The sequence below is a fragment of the Stegodyphus dumicola genome, chromosome X1 (assembly GCF_044657685.1).
Source record: "Stegodyphus dumicola isolate Sdum_Otavi_A_Nest chromosome X1, ASM4465768v1".
NCBI classification, from domain to species: Eukaryota; Metazoa; Arthropoda; class Arachnida; order Araneae; family Eresidae; genus Stegodyphus; species Stegodyphus dumicola.
In genome coordinates this window covers 249,840,817-249,856,753 of record NC_140780.1, presented here as the reverse complement: position 1 = coordinate 249,856,753, position 15,937 = coordinate 249,840,817, and the positions used below count along the sequence as shown (strand labels likewise).

At 32.6% G+C, this 15,937-nt stretch overlaps 1 protein-coding gene across 5 annotated transcripts in view; it reads left to right on the top strand.

Annotated features, from left to right (window-relative positions):
• The window catches only part of Cka (Connector of kinase to AP-1), a 164,991-nt gene that overhangs the window by 70,126 nt on the left and 78,928 nt on the right, over window positions 1–15,937 (top strand). For 3 of the 5 annotated variants that reach the window (XM_085807428.1, XM_085807431.1, XM_085807429.1), the window contains exons 5-9: window positions 9,337–9,507; window positions 9,590–9,718; window positions 9,819–9,897; window positions 10,034–10,169; window positions 15,137–15,247. In XM_085807428.1, the coding sequence (XP_085663554.1) occupies window positions 9,337–9,507; window positions 9,590–9,718; window positions 9,819–9,897; window positions 10,034–10,169; window positions 15,137–15,247 (626 nt within the window). The remainder of the gene's footprint in view (window positions 1–9,336; window positions 9,508–9,589; window positions 9,719–9,818; window positions 9,898–10,033; window positions 10,170–15,136; window positions 15,248–15,937) is intronic. The other 2 variants (XM_085807430.1, XM_085807432.1) reach the window with 1 other exon arrangement.

Sequence of the window (15,937 nt, the reverse complement as noted above, 5' to 3'; positions counted from 1 at the left end):
CTATTGACCTGGAAAATGGACATTTACAGTTAAAAAAAGAAATTGCAGAAGACCTCAAATCCTCAGAGATATCAAATCAGCATGTCCTGAATGTCAATAGTGAAATGTGAATGGTGTAGAGACATTAGGATATTTTTGAAGCCAGAGAGATGAAAAATTAGCAACCGCCTTCGCTGGGAATCGAACCACGGACCTCTGGAATACCGGCCTAGCATGCTGAACCATTACACCGTGAAGGCACGCTAGAAAAGTGGGAGAAATACCTTATAATGGCTTTAGCAATTTCTGACAGCATTTGGATATTATTATTATTGGCCATATTCATTATTCAAGTATTGAAGCAAGCTACTATTTTTTATTCATTATTACTTTTATAAGTGTCATTAAGTAAATATTTTACCAAACCTCTCTAAACTTGTACATATAAATGAAGAAAACTCTGTGCTATTTTAATAAAGTTAATTGCAGTAATAAATTTTGACAAACATCCATTAAAGCCACAGCAACCAAAAAGTGTGCAAGTGGGCTACAATAGCAACCTGACACTGCAACTGTGCCAGACACTGTGACTTAACATGTCACAATCCAGAGACGTGTTTTTTGCTTGGCAGTTGCTAAATGATGAAGAATCTTATTAAATTAATTTAGGCAAAGGAATTACCTATAGGAAATTTGTTCATTGCTTTTAGTCCATTTTTCAAATACTCTTACTAGTATTTTCAAGAAGTTGTGTATCGAAAGTATGTTGTTGTAGTGACTTATTTGTTTTGTCTGACAGTAACATTAGAGCCCACAAAATTCATTGTGACAAAGAGTGCAAGATTGTGCCTGTCATTGGCAAGAGCCTTGAGAACCACAGAAAATGGTGTGATTTTCCTTACTTCCAACAGTAACATCAGAACAAGTCCATGAAATTCATCATGGCAAAGTACAGGATTGCACCTGTCATTGGCAAGAGCCTTGAGCATCAGAGATAATGGTCCAGTTCCGTCTCCAATTTTCGTGGAGAGCATCCCGGCAGAAGTACAAGGGTCTTCCCCCTCTTCTTCAACCACCAATCTCTAGAGAGGACTTTTGGCTCATTGCATAGTTAGAGTGCCTCCATGCTGCACAGGCACTATACATTTACAAGTATGCATGCCTTCTCCAGGATTCAAACCTGGGCCTTCGATACAGCAGTCAGCATCGCTAAACACTATCCCAGTTGGGCGGTGTTAAATGTTTTGTTTGGGTCGTCCATTACTATGTACTATTGTCATTACTACTACTGTCAGACTAAATGTTATACAATAAATTAGCATTTCTTCTGTTCAAAATTGCTCATGATGATCATGTACCTTGTATCTCATTCTGTATTAAAGCTTACGAAATCCTGCACTTTTTCTACTGTGATAAGTTTTTAAAGTAATGAAATGTTTTATTTAATTTCATATTTTTTTAATTGATTTATTTCGGGAGTAGAAAATTTGAAACTATTAAAGGTTTCAGTAGGGGACAATTATGAATGAAGGGGAGGAGAGGGTTAGTCTGATGGGGCTTGTTATGCTCTAATTGGTGACAGCATGGATTTGGCCAATTGCATCGTTTTGATGAACAGCCCTGGATCCAGTTCTCTTATTATTAATCATCATCTAATTCATACTCTTGAGATGTCTTTTGGCATGATGGTATTTTAAGTGTCCCCATATCTGGTAGGTACTGTGTATCTTCAAATGTTCGTGCTTTTATGGAATATGATCCTGTGTCCAATATTTTGGCAGCTGGCACTGCTAATTTTCACATGAATAGGGAAGCAAGCTTCTGAAGGTAAATGTGGGAAAGTGTAGTATTAATTTTGCACATATGGAAAATGAATTGCTGTCTTTGAATTTCATTAAAATTATATAACTTAACTTTATATGAAACTTTATATGAAATAATGCCTAAAATTAAATATTTTAATTGAATTATTTTATTTAAACATGGTTTTATTAATATTTTTAGAACTAAAGCGTCCTAGGTTTAGGCAAAAAATAATTGTGCCAGTTTCAATACTAATTCTATGGACATGCATTTTTCTGGTTAATGAATTTATTTAGTGTAATAATAATTTGTTTTGTTTATTTTTATAGTAAGTCTTTAATGTCTTAAAAGTTTTTTAGCTGCTTTTGAGAAACTAATAAAAAATAATGAAAACTCAGAAAAGATTGATATATTTACAAAGAAGAATTTCAAAGAATTTGACATTTCTTTGAGATATTCAGTGTCGTTTTAGCTCAGTTACAATGCTAGATAACTTCTCTAGCATTGTAAATAAGCAGTAGTTAATGGTTATGTCTGCATATTCTGATGTGCTTAATGTAATGTCTACATATTCTGGTATGGCATTTTGTTTTGTCTACATAGTCTGGTATGCTTCTCATTTACTTCCTTGGTGTTGTTTCTATTGTGTGAGTTCTTTTGTGTTGCTTCTTTATTGTGCCTTCTGTGAACTGTATATTGTCTCATTTTTCTGAAAACTGGTGTAATTTGTCTTTGCATAAGAGAAACACATTACTTTAGTCTACTGTGGTTATTCACAGTTATTGAGCATCTTTTGATTCATGATTTATCACATCTATGTTTTCTAAAAGTTTGACTGCAATGAAAATTTGTTTTCTTATTTCTTCCTGTTTGTTATGATCTTTCAGCCCTTTATGTACAGGTGTTAACAAAGTTCTGGACTTTCATCTGCCTCTTAAGAGATTTAGATTTATTGTGAAGTGTGTCTGCAAATGCCTTTAGTCCTACTATAGGCTGGTATAATTTAATCCTATCATCTGATTAGTTATCTGAGGAGTATGTATATGCTTCTTCATTTAGATGTACTAGTTTGTGTCTTCCAATGTTCTCATGTTCTTTCAAGCATTTCTTGGTCGGCAAAACCAAAACTTTTGTGTACTGCATGTTTTAGTTGATCTCTGGAGATGTAGTGATCAATGGTTACAGTGTGCTATATTGCCACATGACGGAGATAAATTTCAATACTTAAAAATATGCAGTGTTGATGTCTCAGACCTTCTGATAAAGAAGCTGAAATTTGTCTTCTTTCTTTAAAAAATGTAATGGATTTACAAATAGGGCATCAGAGGCAATATTCAAAGTTCTGTCTTGCCTTCTAATGTTTGTGAAAGCCTGTCTATTAAACAAATGTGAAACACCAGCTAAAGAACATACAAAAGGTCTGAATAAAATCTTCCTGCTGAACTATAATTTGTAAAATGTAGTGAATCAGTGCAACAGTAATGGAATGGCAGTTTAAGTTTGATAAGTGTTCCAGATCAGTTGAGGAAATGATAGAAACAAGTTTTCTGATGTTCTTTCTCGAAAATTGTGTCTCTTGGTTTTTGACCGAGCGATTTGATTTAAGTATCCAGTGAGTAAGCAACAATTTCTGGGTTTGATTTTTTCTTATTGAAGATGGCATTTTGGACAGCAGATGATCTTTTTTGGGGGTGGCACAGGTTGCTGAATTTAGGTTCCAAAGAGGCATGAATGTTCTCTTCAGTCCATGGAAACAAGTATGTCACAGTACTTTTGACTTCAGTTCATGATAGTTTGCATTAGCTTATTGACATAAAGAGGTTTGCAGTAATCACATATTATACTAAAAGCATTATGTGGCTCGCATACAGTATTTATGAAGAGAAGGTAGAGCTCAGGTTTCTTGAAAGGACTGTGGAATAAAGTAATGTTGCATTCTATGGGTTTGTGGATTTGGAGTAATTGATTATAACACTTGAAGAATTAAAACACAATTTATTTGCCAGTAAGCACTATTACACAGAATAGTTCCAAAGACACATTTACACTTGTCACAAAACTGACAAACACACTGAAAAAATCAGCAACATAGCCTTCAGGCTATTAACAGTGAGGACAGCTTCACAGCAAAGCACTAAAGTACCGCTCCCGTTTCAGTCGATCGCTCTCAGACTAATCTCTGAACTCAAGACAGTACTTTCTCCATGTATAGGCAGGGTAGCTTTTACCAATCTTTTAGAATATTCCTGAGAAAACCACTAAAATGTGTTCTAGAATGTTGTTCTTCCATCTATGACATATCGCCAATTCTGCCACAAAATCTAGCAACCTGCTATTGATTCATGCTCAGCTGCCAGACTCCTTTGTCCACAGACTTCTTTGTCTTTCTTTGCTCTGTTGGAGCAGATTCATTTTCGAAGTGTTTTGCAGGAAAGCTATCTCACTGTATAGACACTGGGCATTTTGCAGCACTGCTCTCTCCCAATGTCTGCACATCTCGGGCAGTACAAGCCATGTCCAGAAGCCAAATTCAGTACAGACAGACAGACAAAACAAAGTATATAAAGATAAATATTTACACTATTTACAAGTAATTATGAACAAGTTATGTATGCAAATTATATAGGAAAATTAAATTTATAAGAAGTACAGGTACCCATATGGTCCATAGTATGGGGCTAATTTGTCATAATGGAGAGCCTTAAGTTTGGAATTGGGGGACTTAGGTATCCAAACCACGATGACTTTCATATGTTGAGGACTACTTTGACATTTCCTATGTGACTGTAAGAGAAATACCCTTACAATGACTCGGATTGCACAGCCACACCTTGCTGTTTTCCTGGAACTGATGCTTAGTGGCTCTTACATTGTTATCTCTTTTTCATCCTGTCCATTGACTCGAGATGTTAATCAGCTGTTGCACAAAGTATACCTTTTTTAACCGGGTCTGGAGGTCTTGTACGTACTCTCTCTTTAGGCAAGCAGCAGTGGTGGCAACAGCCAGTCTTGTGTAACAAACTATTCTGATTATGATTTTACTTCTCACTTTAACTGTTTGACATAAATCTACCTGCGATTTACTCAACCTCTAAATTGAGCAAGTACATGACAAAATAAGACATAAAAGAAAAAAAATCAACATAAAACTTTTAGTATAACATAAATAAAATGTCACTATGTCCAACTATTATAAGGGCAAACTATTTAATGCTACTTGATTTTATAAAGTTGATTTTATTCTTAAACTTATTAATAATTTTGTTAATTCAAGTTTAATAATAATTCATCGTACTTATGGATCTATTTTATTTTTAGGATGATATTACAAAAGTGAAGTTCGGGCATAGATAATATTAATTGCATTTATTTACTTTCCATTTTTCATAGGCCCTTAATTTACTTAATTTCTATGTGATAGCGAGCAATTCTTTACAGGTGACACAATTATTTCTTTCTGGTTTGGACAAGCACTTACTCCAATAGGCTGTTACTCGCTCTTGACCATTAGTCATTTGGGAAAGGACGGCTTCCTCACTTTCATTGCTTGCATTTGTGTTTAATATGAATTGTTTATTGGTCTGGCGAGGTTAATGTCATCTTCAACTGATGAAACAAATTTTTTTTTTACTCCTCAGTCCACACAAATTTTTTTTTACTCAATGTTAATTTATGCAGGGACCTTGTGATGTTAGAGAACATGTTCACCCATCTTCTATAATACGTGCATAGTATCAGGGAACTCTGTAGTTGATGAATTTCATTGGGCAATCCCTGTCCTTTGCCGACACTTTCTCTGGAACTGTGCGGACAACTTTGGTGGAGATGATGTGCTGCATGTGGTAGGTGACTTCACTGTGAAACAACTTGCATCTCGAAGGATTTAGCTAGAGATTAATTTAGAAGTCAAACAACAAAAATCAGTGTTTTGCAAATTTTTCAGGACTAGCTTTGATGGTTTTACGGAACAATCACTATCAGCTGCCAAAGTGCAAACGAATGAGATTAGATATGGTGATAAGAATGGATGGACAGAAGTTAAGCTAATTGCACCATCAATTGATGAAACAAGAAAGCAAACTTAATTTCCTGAAAGACTGAAGTTAAAGATGGATTGAAATTAGGGTTATTAACTACAGCAGAAAGATTTGTTTTGAATGTTGCACCTCTAGAAAATCTAATTCACCAATGGAAGATTTTGTTTGAATAATTTTGGGTGCAGAAAAATGGAAAATGTGTGATAAAAAACCATCAACAGTGCTGTGCAACAGAGGACTTCTGTGTTTTCTTTTTCCTAACATATGCCTCATGTTCTTTAATGCAAAATTTTAAGGCACTTTTACTTTGACTAATGTAAATTAAACCATATTGGCAAGGAATTCAAGACTCCTAAGATGTCTACAGCATCACCTTAGAGTGATGCAGCTAACTGCAAGGCCTTCACGTGGGAGTCCCACTTCTTAGTTTCTGCCATGGTTGAAACGTGGGTCTTATATAACTCCATGATGATTTTCTGTCATATATGCTTGACTTGATTACTGTAGGAGAAGAAACTGAGCTTAAAATCTTTAGGTTCATTCTTGGGCTCAGTCTGGTTTTCTTTTAAAATGTCTCTTTCTAGAACTTTGGCAATTTTTCTTCCACATTTGCAATTTTGGCTCCTGTTTCTTCTAACTTTTCCTTCACTTGCTCTTTCATGTCTTCTAATTTAGTTTGGGTTTCTTCACTAAGCTCCACGATGTTGCTTCTAATCTTGTTTTGCTGCACTTCCATCTGTTGGAGTTGCAGCTTTTCTTGTCTGGCATTTGTTTCTTCTTGACCTGATTTTATTTTGCTCTCTAACTTTTCTTGCCCCACCTTGATCTCAGCCTTCATCTCTTTATGTCCGTCTTTCATTTCTTGTCCATTTTTTGCAACTGCTCATAAGTCCATCAAAGCCTTCATTTCCTCCACCATGTCTTTCTTCTGTAGGCGTGTCACTGCTTTCAATCACAAATGACACTTCTGACACCAGTTGTTGGGTTCTGCGGGTTACTGGATTTGGAGTAATTGATGATAAAACTTGATGAAGAAACTTTATTCTCAAGTATAGGGCAGTTCCAAAGACACATTTACACTCATCGAAAAACTATGACAAGCACACTGAAACAATCAGCAACACAGCCTTCAGCTTATAATGATGTAGACAGCTTCACGGCAAAGCATTAAAGTACAGTTCCTGACTCGGTTGACCACAAGCTAATCTCTGAACTGAAAACACTTCTTTCTGCCCATACAGGCAGGGTATTCTATGTAGCTTTAGTCTACCTTCAGAAATATTCCTGAGAAAGCTGGTAAAAATGCATTCTAAAATGTTCTTGCTCCATCTGTGACATATCGCAAAATCTGGCGATCCTGCTTTTCCCTGCCAATTTCTGGCAACCCATAAGCCCTCTGTTGACTTAACGCTGCTCAGCTGGCTAACTTCTTTCTCTGCTGCACTGGAGGAGCATCGTTTTCAACCGGCTTTATGGGGAAGTTATCTCACCACAGCTGCTTGGGCATTTTGCAACAAAAAGAATATAGAGTAGTAATACAGTCAAAAGTTGTTAATCCGGACTCGTCGGGACTTCGGCGATTCCGGATTATCGATTTTTCCAGATTATAGATCGTCAGTTTAAATCTGGTGAAATGGCATGCAGAAATTATAAAATTAAAAATATGAAACCGTAATTTACGAAATAAAGAACAATTATGATCTAAAGGGTATCAAAATTTACAAAAAAAAAGCTTAATATTTATTTGTTTACTTTATTAAACATTTCTTTCAATGTAAGTTGTTTAAGTTGCTTCGTTTTTTATGTCATAATACATTCTCTTTAATTCCATAAACAGACATAATTTCTTGTTCAGTTACAAAGTTCCGCTGTTCAAGTCCTATAATTGCTGTGTCGAGAATACCGACTAATTTGTCAATCGAAATTTTTTCGTTTTCAATAAACTCTGTTACTTTCTTTGCTATTGGAAGCGAATTATAATGACGAGGCATTTGATTTAAATCATATCAAAGACGAGATGAAATACTACATTGAGTAAGCAATTATAAGCCAAATAAAATAAAAACATCTGCTCTTAAGATAAGGATAGTGCTGACAGATCAACTTCCAATTCAATGCACGCCGCCACGGCGTTAAAGATAAATAAAGTTTAGATAAACAAACGTTAAAGTTTAGATAAACTTTATCCATTTTTTGCAGCAATTCCACTTTCTGTTTAATGGACTCCGAAAGATACTTTCGCTTTGTATATCCTTTACATATTAGTAAATATGTATCGGAAATTCTATTTGACATAATCGAAAGTTCAAGCTTATTTTTATAAAATTGCTCTAACAGTCTGCAAAAAATAATAATCCGGATCCAATTCGAAGATTAAGGAACAACGCAATCTGCAACATTAACTGAAATAGATAGTTAGATAATTTTAGCTTAGTTTATCCCGTCCGTTATACATTAAACGTGCATTCGTAAACGTATTTTGCGCACGCGCACACACAAATTAGCAGCGGTAAAGGTCTTACGTGCATGCGTCAACGCGACGCATGCGTCAACGCGACGCATGCGCAGAAAGTTTGTAGCTTTGAGGTCCGGATTATGGGTGTCCGAATTAACGACTTTTGACTGTAATACATACGAAGATGCTCATCATTGATTTCTGTGAGAATTCTTCAAATTTGTAGGGACAGTTTCTTTATTGATAAGAAAGAAGTTATTTTTTAATTATTAATTATAGTATTTTTAATATTAAGGAGCAGTTTTTACATATTTTTTAATATGTCAGTTTTGGAATTTTGTGTTGTTATTTCTGTTCATATCATGGCTAGCACCTGTTAATAGGCAGTTGGATTCTTTTACCCCTGCATGGTGATCTATTTTTTAGTTATACAGTGTTGCAAAATTTTCTTGTAACCTTCTAAATAATAAATTTTGAATACATACATGAGCTAAATTTAAAGACCATGTATTTTATTTTAAGTTGTATTGTGCATAAGATATTAGTAGTAATGGAATAATATTTAATCATAATTATATTCCATATTTTTTGGTGTATTGGCTGCACCAAGAATAATTTTGAGATCTTTATTTCTGCATTTTCTTTTTTCTTTTAATTAATATCTTGGAACTGTATTTCCTCCTGAGTACGAAATTACTAGCTGTATGTTTTATGTTGCTTTGATAAGTGAAATTGATTTGAGTGTGTTCTTGTTGCTGTAATTATATTATCAGTTACATGTACTTATGATTCAAGTGGTACTGAGAATTAGAGCTATTCCTCTTTAACAGTAAATACTTGTGTAATAAATGAGTATATATGCAACTTTCTAATGGAGATTTGAAATTTCATTTTTCAACTTGAGATGTCTTTTAACTAGGAACGAAAATTTTTATCAGTTTTGTTATATGATGAAATTTAATGCAGTTGAAAATTCTTTTGCTTTAACTTTATTATTTGAAATGTTTATTGTAAGTGCTTGATTTAGTTTTTGTTACTTTTTAAGTTTTGCTATTTCTGTAGATATTTACAAGAAATTGGTTATACAGACACGATTATTGATGTACGTTCAGCCAGAGTGCGTACTCTTCTTGGTCTAGCTCCATCTAGTACAGAAAATGATGATAAGCAAAATTTATCATCTGTTCTTAATGGGGAACAAGTGAAAAGATCCAGTGATACACAACTTAGAAGGTATTATTGTATATTTTGTGGTTAATCCTTTCTTCATTTCAAATGTTTTTGAATTTAAATCAAGTAATATGTTAAATTTTAGAACTCCCGGAAAAAAATCAAATTCTGTCACAGAAAATGCACTTATGGATGCTGAACAGTCAGTACTGGATACTTTTGATTTTCTTTCATCTGAAAATGTGGATATGGATGATGATGATGAGAATTTGAGGTAATCAAGATTTATATATTAATTTCTTGATTCAGTGATCCCCCATCCCCAACAAAAATGAAGGATTTCAATCTTACTTATTTTTTACTACTTACTTTAGTGACGAAATGGATGATACTTGTGCAGTAGATGATGAGGATAATGAAAGACTAGAAAAGAAAGTAAAAATAAAAGCCAAGGTACTAAATTTCATTTGTGCCAAGTTTTTTTTTATTTTTTTTTTTTTATTTTTATTGTCATGTAATTTTATTGAGAATGCAATTGTATTTGACCATGGGCTAATATATAAAAATGTTTGATTGAATTTAATTTTAGGGGCCAAATGACAATTTAGCTAGAAGTGAAGATGGAATAAGTGAGACATCAACTGAAGAAGCTCTAGCAGAGTTTGATTTCCTTGGTGCTGGTGATTCTAATGATCATCGACCCCAGAGTGATAGTGCTGACTGGGGTAAGAAACCTTCCATATCTGCATAAAATATTTTCAGATATGGAATTTTGATTTCTAGTTTATTGAAAGTTTAAATGTCTTCTTGATTTATGTTTTAATTTCTGTAACTCCTAAAGAATAATTTTGTGGTGCTTAGTAAGTTATGTACAAAATGTAAATCTTTACTTTTTTATTCTGTCAATGTGAGATAACTGTAATCAACATGAATCAAAAGATGAATTTCCTTAGTGACAATATATACTGTGTGGACATTTTATTGTGAGTACGCACATCTAGCAATGTTCTTTTGTCGCCTTTTGCCTTCAAAACACTGTAAGTTCTTTACACAGACTTAAATGAGCTACTGAAGTAATTGTGAAGGTATTTTATAAAGGTTTTACAGTTTCATGCAAATCCTGGAGATTTGATGGAGGAATAGACATGCAGTAATCAACTGCTTTCAGCTCACTTGAAGATCTTCATTTAATTTGAGATCTGAGGACTGAAGAGCAGCATAGCGACATAAAAGTCACTGTTGTCCTCCTTAAACTATCTCATAATGATATGAGCTTTGTTCACTGGCACAGTATAGTGTTTGAAGTTGTCATCTGATTTAGAGTAAATATCAGCATGAATGGTCGTCCATTATCAGCAGTGATACTCATTAATTTAATGGCATTCCATAGCTGTATGAGACTTACATTTTTTCATCACATATCCTGGTAGATCAGTACATCTCTGTGTATTTAATTTTTAGACTTTACTAAGGAAAGATTTTTTTCAGTAATAAATGAAATTTATTGACTTAATGAAACTTAAATTATGCAGATTTCATCGCCCTAGAGATTTTCAGCATAATTTTTTTGTGCTCATGTTATATGTGTTGAATTGTCTTAATCCACTGTAGACATTTGTTGAATTTTCCCTGAAGATTCATCCAATGTTTAATCCATTAATATTTTTATTTCATTTGCTTTCCTCATGACGCAGTTTATCGCTGAGTTTATCAACTCAGTAGTATTGCATTAATTATTTGTTTTGTTTTTGTGTTTAAAAATACTTAAATAAATGAAAGCTTTTCTTTCCTACTTTCTTTTCTACTTGTAAAGGTTTTAAGTAAGAAAATTACAAACTGAAATTTGCCAAAGAGCATAAAATTTAGAATATCTAATTAAATATTAAAATTTAACAAATATTCTCTATTCATATTAAGCAAATATAAAATTAACATTTAAAATTTGATCAAGAAATTTTAATTGAAGAAATAAAAATAATTATTATTGCTTCAAACTAATTTACAATATCAATTAAATTCTAAGAGCATATGTAAATTAATTGCACTTATCAGAATCCTGTTATAAATAGTTAGTTGACTAACCTGTATCATGCATCATAAAGCTAATTTGTCAGTTTAGTTTTTTTTTTTTTAAATAGTGTCACAGCATAGCATTAAAACCTCTTGAAAACTCTAGGTTTTGTATTTCTATATGTGTAGCTATAGTATTTAGTCATGGCTGGGTAGGTATTAGCAAATCCAGCATGTCTCGCAGAAATATTCCACCTCTCGTACTAAATGATCATTATCAGACATGAAGGATCCATACACATGATTCATGCTGTTTTTAAATTCTAAGCCTGGCACCAGTTTGATGCAGTAGAAACTCGTACCAATCAGCCTTTTTCCAGTTTGATGCAATAGAAACTTTAAAAGGTACCAAGCAACCTTTTTTCCAGTTTGCAGGGTTCAATGTTTGTGTTTCTGTGATCACAGAAAAAATTCTTTTGGGCTAACTTTGATAGCTAAATTCACCATCGGCTACTTATAGTTCACTACACTGTAAGATCATCTAGCAGTTTGCTGCAGTATATGATTCTTAGCAATTAAATTTATATATCTCTTTCAGAGACTGTAGCTGGTCTTCGTTTTTTTGGGAGGGGGTATGATTCTAGCTGTATTACTTTGACCTGTTGCCTCAAGTGATTTTCTTTCATAAAAGCAACATAAGGAATGTTTAATGTTAATAGCACCATTTTACTACTATGGTACCTAGCCTTGGGAAAACTGTTTCAGATGCTCATTGTTTGGTACACCTTGGACTTTCCACCATGCCATGCTCAGTCTGTTCTTACCCATTTTCAGTGTTGCTAATATATATGACAGTATTAAACCTGCTGCTTTATATTCAGACCTGAAATTTTGGGCATACAGTGTAAAAGATAGAACAAACTATTTAATGCAGTCCTTGAAAAGAACAAACTGTTTGTGTGCAGCATGGCTTCAGTGAGTACTGACTTTCTTTTGTAACAGGGCATTTTCTTAAAATCTTAGTAATTTTAAACCCAAAGAGTGCAGATTTTTATAATGTGTTTTCAGTTGAAAATGCATTAGATTTTATTCTTGTTTAGTTTGTTGTTTGCACACAAATTTAAAACTTCTTAAAAAATTTGTGTTTTTAAGGAATTTTAATCAGATACCTGATGAGTGCTTGGATTTTTCATGTGTTTACAGTTAATCATTTAAAAAAGAAATTAAGTTCTCTCTATTATCTTCATTTTTATGTGCTCAATTAAACACATTTGAAGATGCAGAATTTGTTCAAGCTTATTCTTTTACATTCTGCATATCTTGTACCAGCTTTTCTGTGAAATTAAAGGAAATCAAATAACAATCTCAGAGAAATGACTAGATTTTCTTCTGCATTTCAGTGCAGTCCTGTTCCGCATTTTTTAAATGACTATTTACTGTGTGCTTAATGTATTAAAATAAGTTAGCAATTGAAAAGTTTGCTCTTCAGGTCATGCTGTGTTATTAGGATGTGTACATACTTCATTTATTGCTATGTGCAGATAATTGACTTGTACTTAATGCAGTAAACATATATATATATATATTTTTAAATATAAAGTGCTAGACAAATTCAGATTCTCAATCAGTTTTCGTACAAGTTCACAGAATACATTCATAAAATATAGCAGTTCAATGATAAGATTTAGTATGGACATAATAATTTTTTCCTAAATGTTGCAAGAGTTTTAAATTACTTTCTACTAGTCTTTCATTCACTGGTTGTACTTTTATATCTCACATTATATATCAGGACAGAGTTCAGGTGCTTTGGAGGATTATGTTCTAAATATTTAAATGTTCATTCATTTCTTAAGGCATAAATGCTATCAGCTCATATATATAATGATATTTAAGTTTGGTAGCTGAAGATTATCATATATGATTTGAATTCTTATATTTAAGAATTGTATTATTTTTATGCACTTAATAGTTTTTTTTTAATATATGAGATATAAATTATTTTATTTTAATAATGTGGGATTCTGTGAAAGCATGTATGGAATAACTGCACTTGTAGGTTTATTATGTGAAATTTGAATTATATTCAATATATATTCGATAGGATTAGGAGAAAAAATCTGTCCTTTATCAATGTAAAAGATTTCATGAATTGCAGAAGAGAGAACATTAAGTTAGGTGGTGTAACCATTGTTGCATAAATTTCTGCTGATTGTGAACAATTTGGCAAAGAAACTTTGATGCTGAATGATTGTGTATAGAACACATAAAAATATTTGATCGTGAATTCCTAGTTTGGATTTAAAACAATCTGTACTGAAGAGTCAAGATTTTTTATCTAAATCTGCAGTGCAACTGTAGTAGTGTAAATTTTAAGCTAAATATGCAATGTAATTTAAATGCTAAGTAATTGATTTTACCATCATCTGATCTTGTGATGAATTCGCAGTCGTTTGGAGAACTGACAATGTTTTTATACAGTGATGTAGTAAAAATTTCTTCTTAATGAAGTGGCAATTTTTGCTCTGCTGAATATATTCGTAATAAGGAAAAGATAGAAGCAGTTTGTATTTTATTTTGTAAGGTTTGGTAAAGAAAAAAAAGAACAGCAGAAAATAGTGTGAAGTTTATTTCTTTTCTTGAAGAGCTATTTAAAGTTTTAAAATTTGAAATGGGGTTGAAGTCTTAATGAAATCAATTAGGTTGTCATGGATTTAGGAGGGGAATAACTGGAAGGTGTTGCTTCGGATGAAATTATTAGTGTAATGGGTTTTGTACATTTAAAAATTAAGATATTTAATTAACCTCAGTGTGTAAATATATTTTAAGCTTTAAAAACTAAATTGTTCCACCTTTTTTTCGGGGGGGGGTAGAATTGTGATACTATTTGTTAAATATTTTGCTTTTGTATTTTAGAGGCTTTACTTAGAATTTTGGTGGAATACGTTTTGAGTGCATTTGCTGTTGCAGAAATTTAATTTATATCCGCTGCTTATAAGCTTTTATATTTTTAGGAATGATCATGGTTTACAGCTTATTTTCACTATTGTACCGCTTTATGCTTGTCATTTTTAATTTAAAAATAATCATACTATATACTGTGTGTGGAATGCTGTTTCATTTATTGTGATTTAATTCCTTTTGAAGTCTTTTTCACTCTTCCTTTCTCCTTCCTTTCTTTTTAAGTTGAATTTTTGTAAATGGTTAAAATTAACAAAATCACTATTTTATTTTCTTGGCTGTAAGCTGTATTATGCATGGAATGCTGTGTTTCCCTTGTAAAATTTTTTTTTTTGTTTTTTTGTTTTGTATTGTGAAAGGATTTCTTGGTAATTTCTGTGTTTTGTGTTTATAATTTTGTAATTAATTTTGTATGAATTTACAGTCGTGTAGCTTAAAATGTAAAAATTGCTAAACTTGCTTCTCTGTCATACTTTCTTAATATGTATATGTATATTTAAAAAAAAGTTAGAATGTTTTTTAATACTTGGTAAAACAATTTAGTACTTAAAATGAATTTACTAGTACTGTTTTATACATGAAGATGTGTTCAGTGATTGAAACATTTTTATTATTATGAGCAAGTAATGTGGACAGATTGAAAAAGATGTCAAGACATCATAAATTACATGTAGTTTCTGTCCATATTGCTTTAATCCCTGATCATGCCATTTTATAACAGAGCAGTCAGAGGATTCCTCTGAGGAAGAATGGGGTTCAAATCCTCAGATGATTTCCCAGTTGATGGAAGCATATCGTAGGGAAAGGAAATGCAAGAAAGGCTCTACTCAGAGTAAGTTAGCCCAAATTAGCATCTGGTTGCCTATTTCCCATTAATGCTTTGGGTGACTTGGTGCTTCTGCTTGGGCATATATGTGCAGCAGGTACTGCTACATAATTATCTATATTAGGAATAACTTCTGTGGTGTGATTCTTTTAACCACTTGGTGGTGACTGCTCTGTTTTGTTACTGGACATGGATGTCAGGGAATGATTTCATTTCAGTTAATTACTTAGCTCCAGATTAATTTTTGCATGATACTAATGTTAATGTATGCATATCTTACTTACCAAATAACACTTATCCATGCAACTGCAACACTGAACTGATTATCTTAGTTCCTTTATCTGCTTACTGACTTAAAAGTATGTATTTTTTTAAAGTGCATAGTTAATAATTTAGTAATTTATGAAATGTTAGAATCACATGTTTAAGTCACTATTCTTGGTCATTTAATAGTATTTTGTGTAAAGTGTGTGAAACTTTATCATGTAACTTCTGAGTTAGTAAATTTAATGCAAATTAAATTTCAAGTAAATTTTAACCACTTGAATGAATTATTAGATCTATAATATTTTATAATTAAACAGTTAAATAGTCCATGTTAAAATTTGATTATTTATGTTACTATATGATTAATCTGATTTTAATGTAAAACTGCGTAGTTAAAAAAAATTTTTACAGGCCATCTTCCCCCCCCCC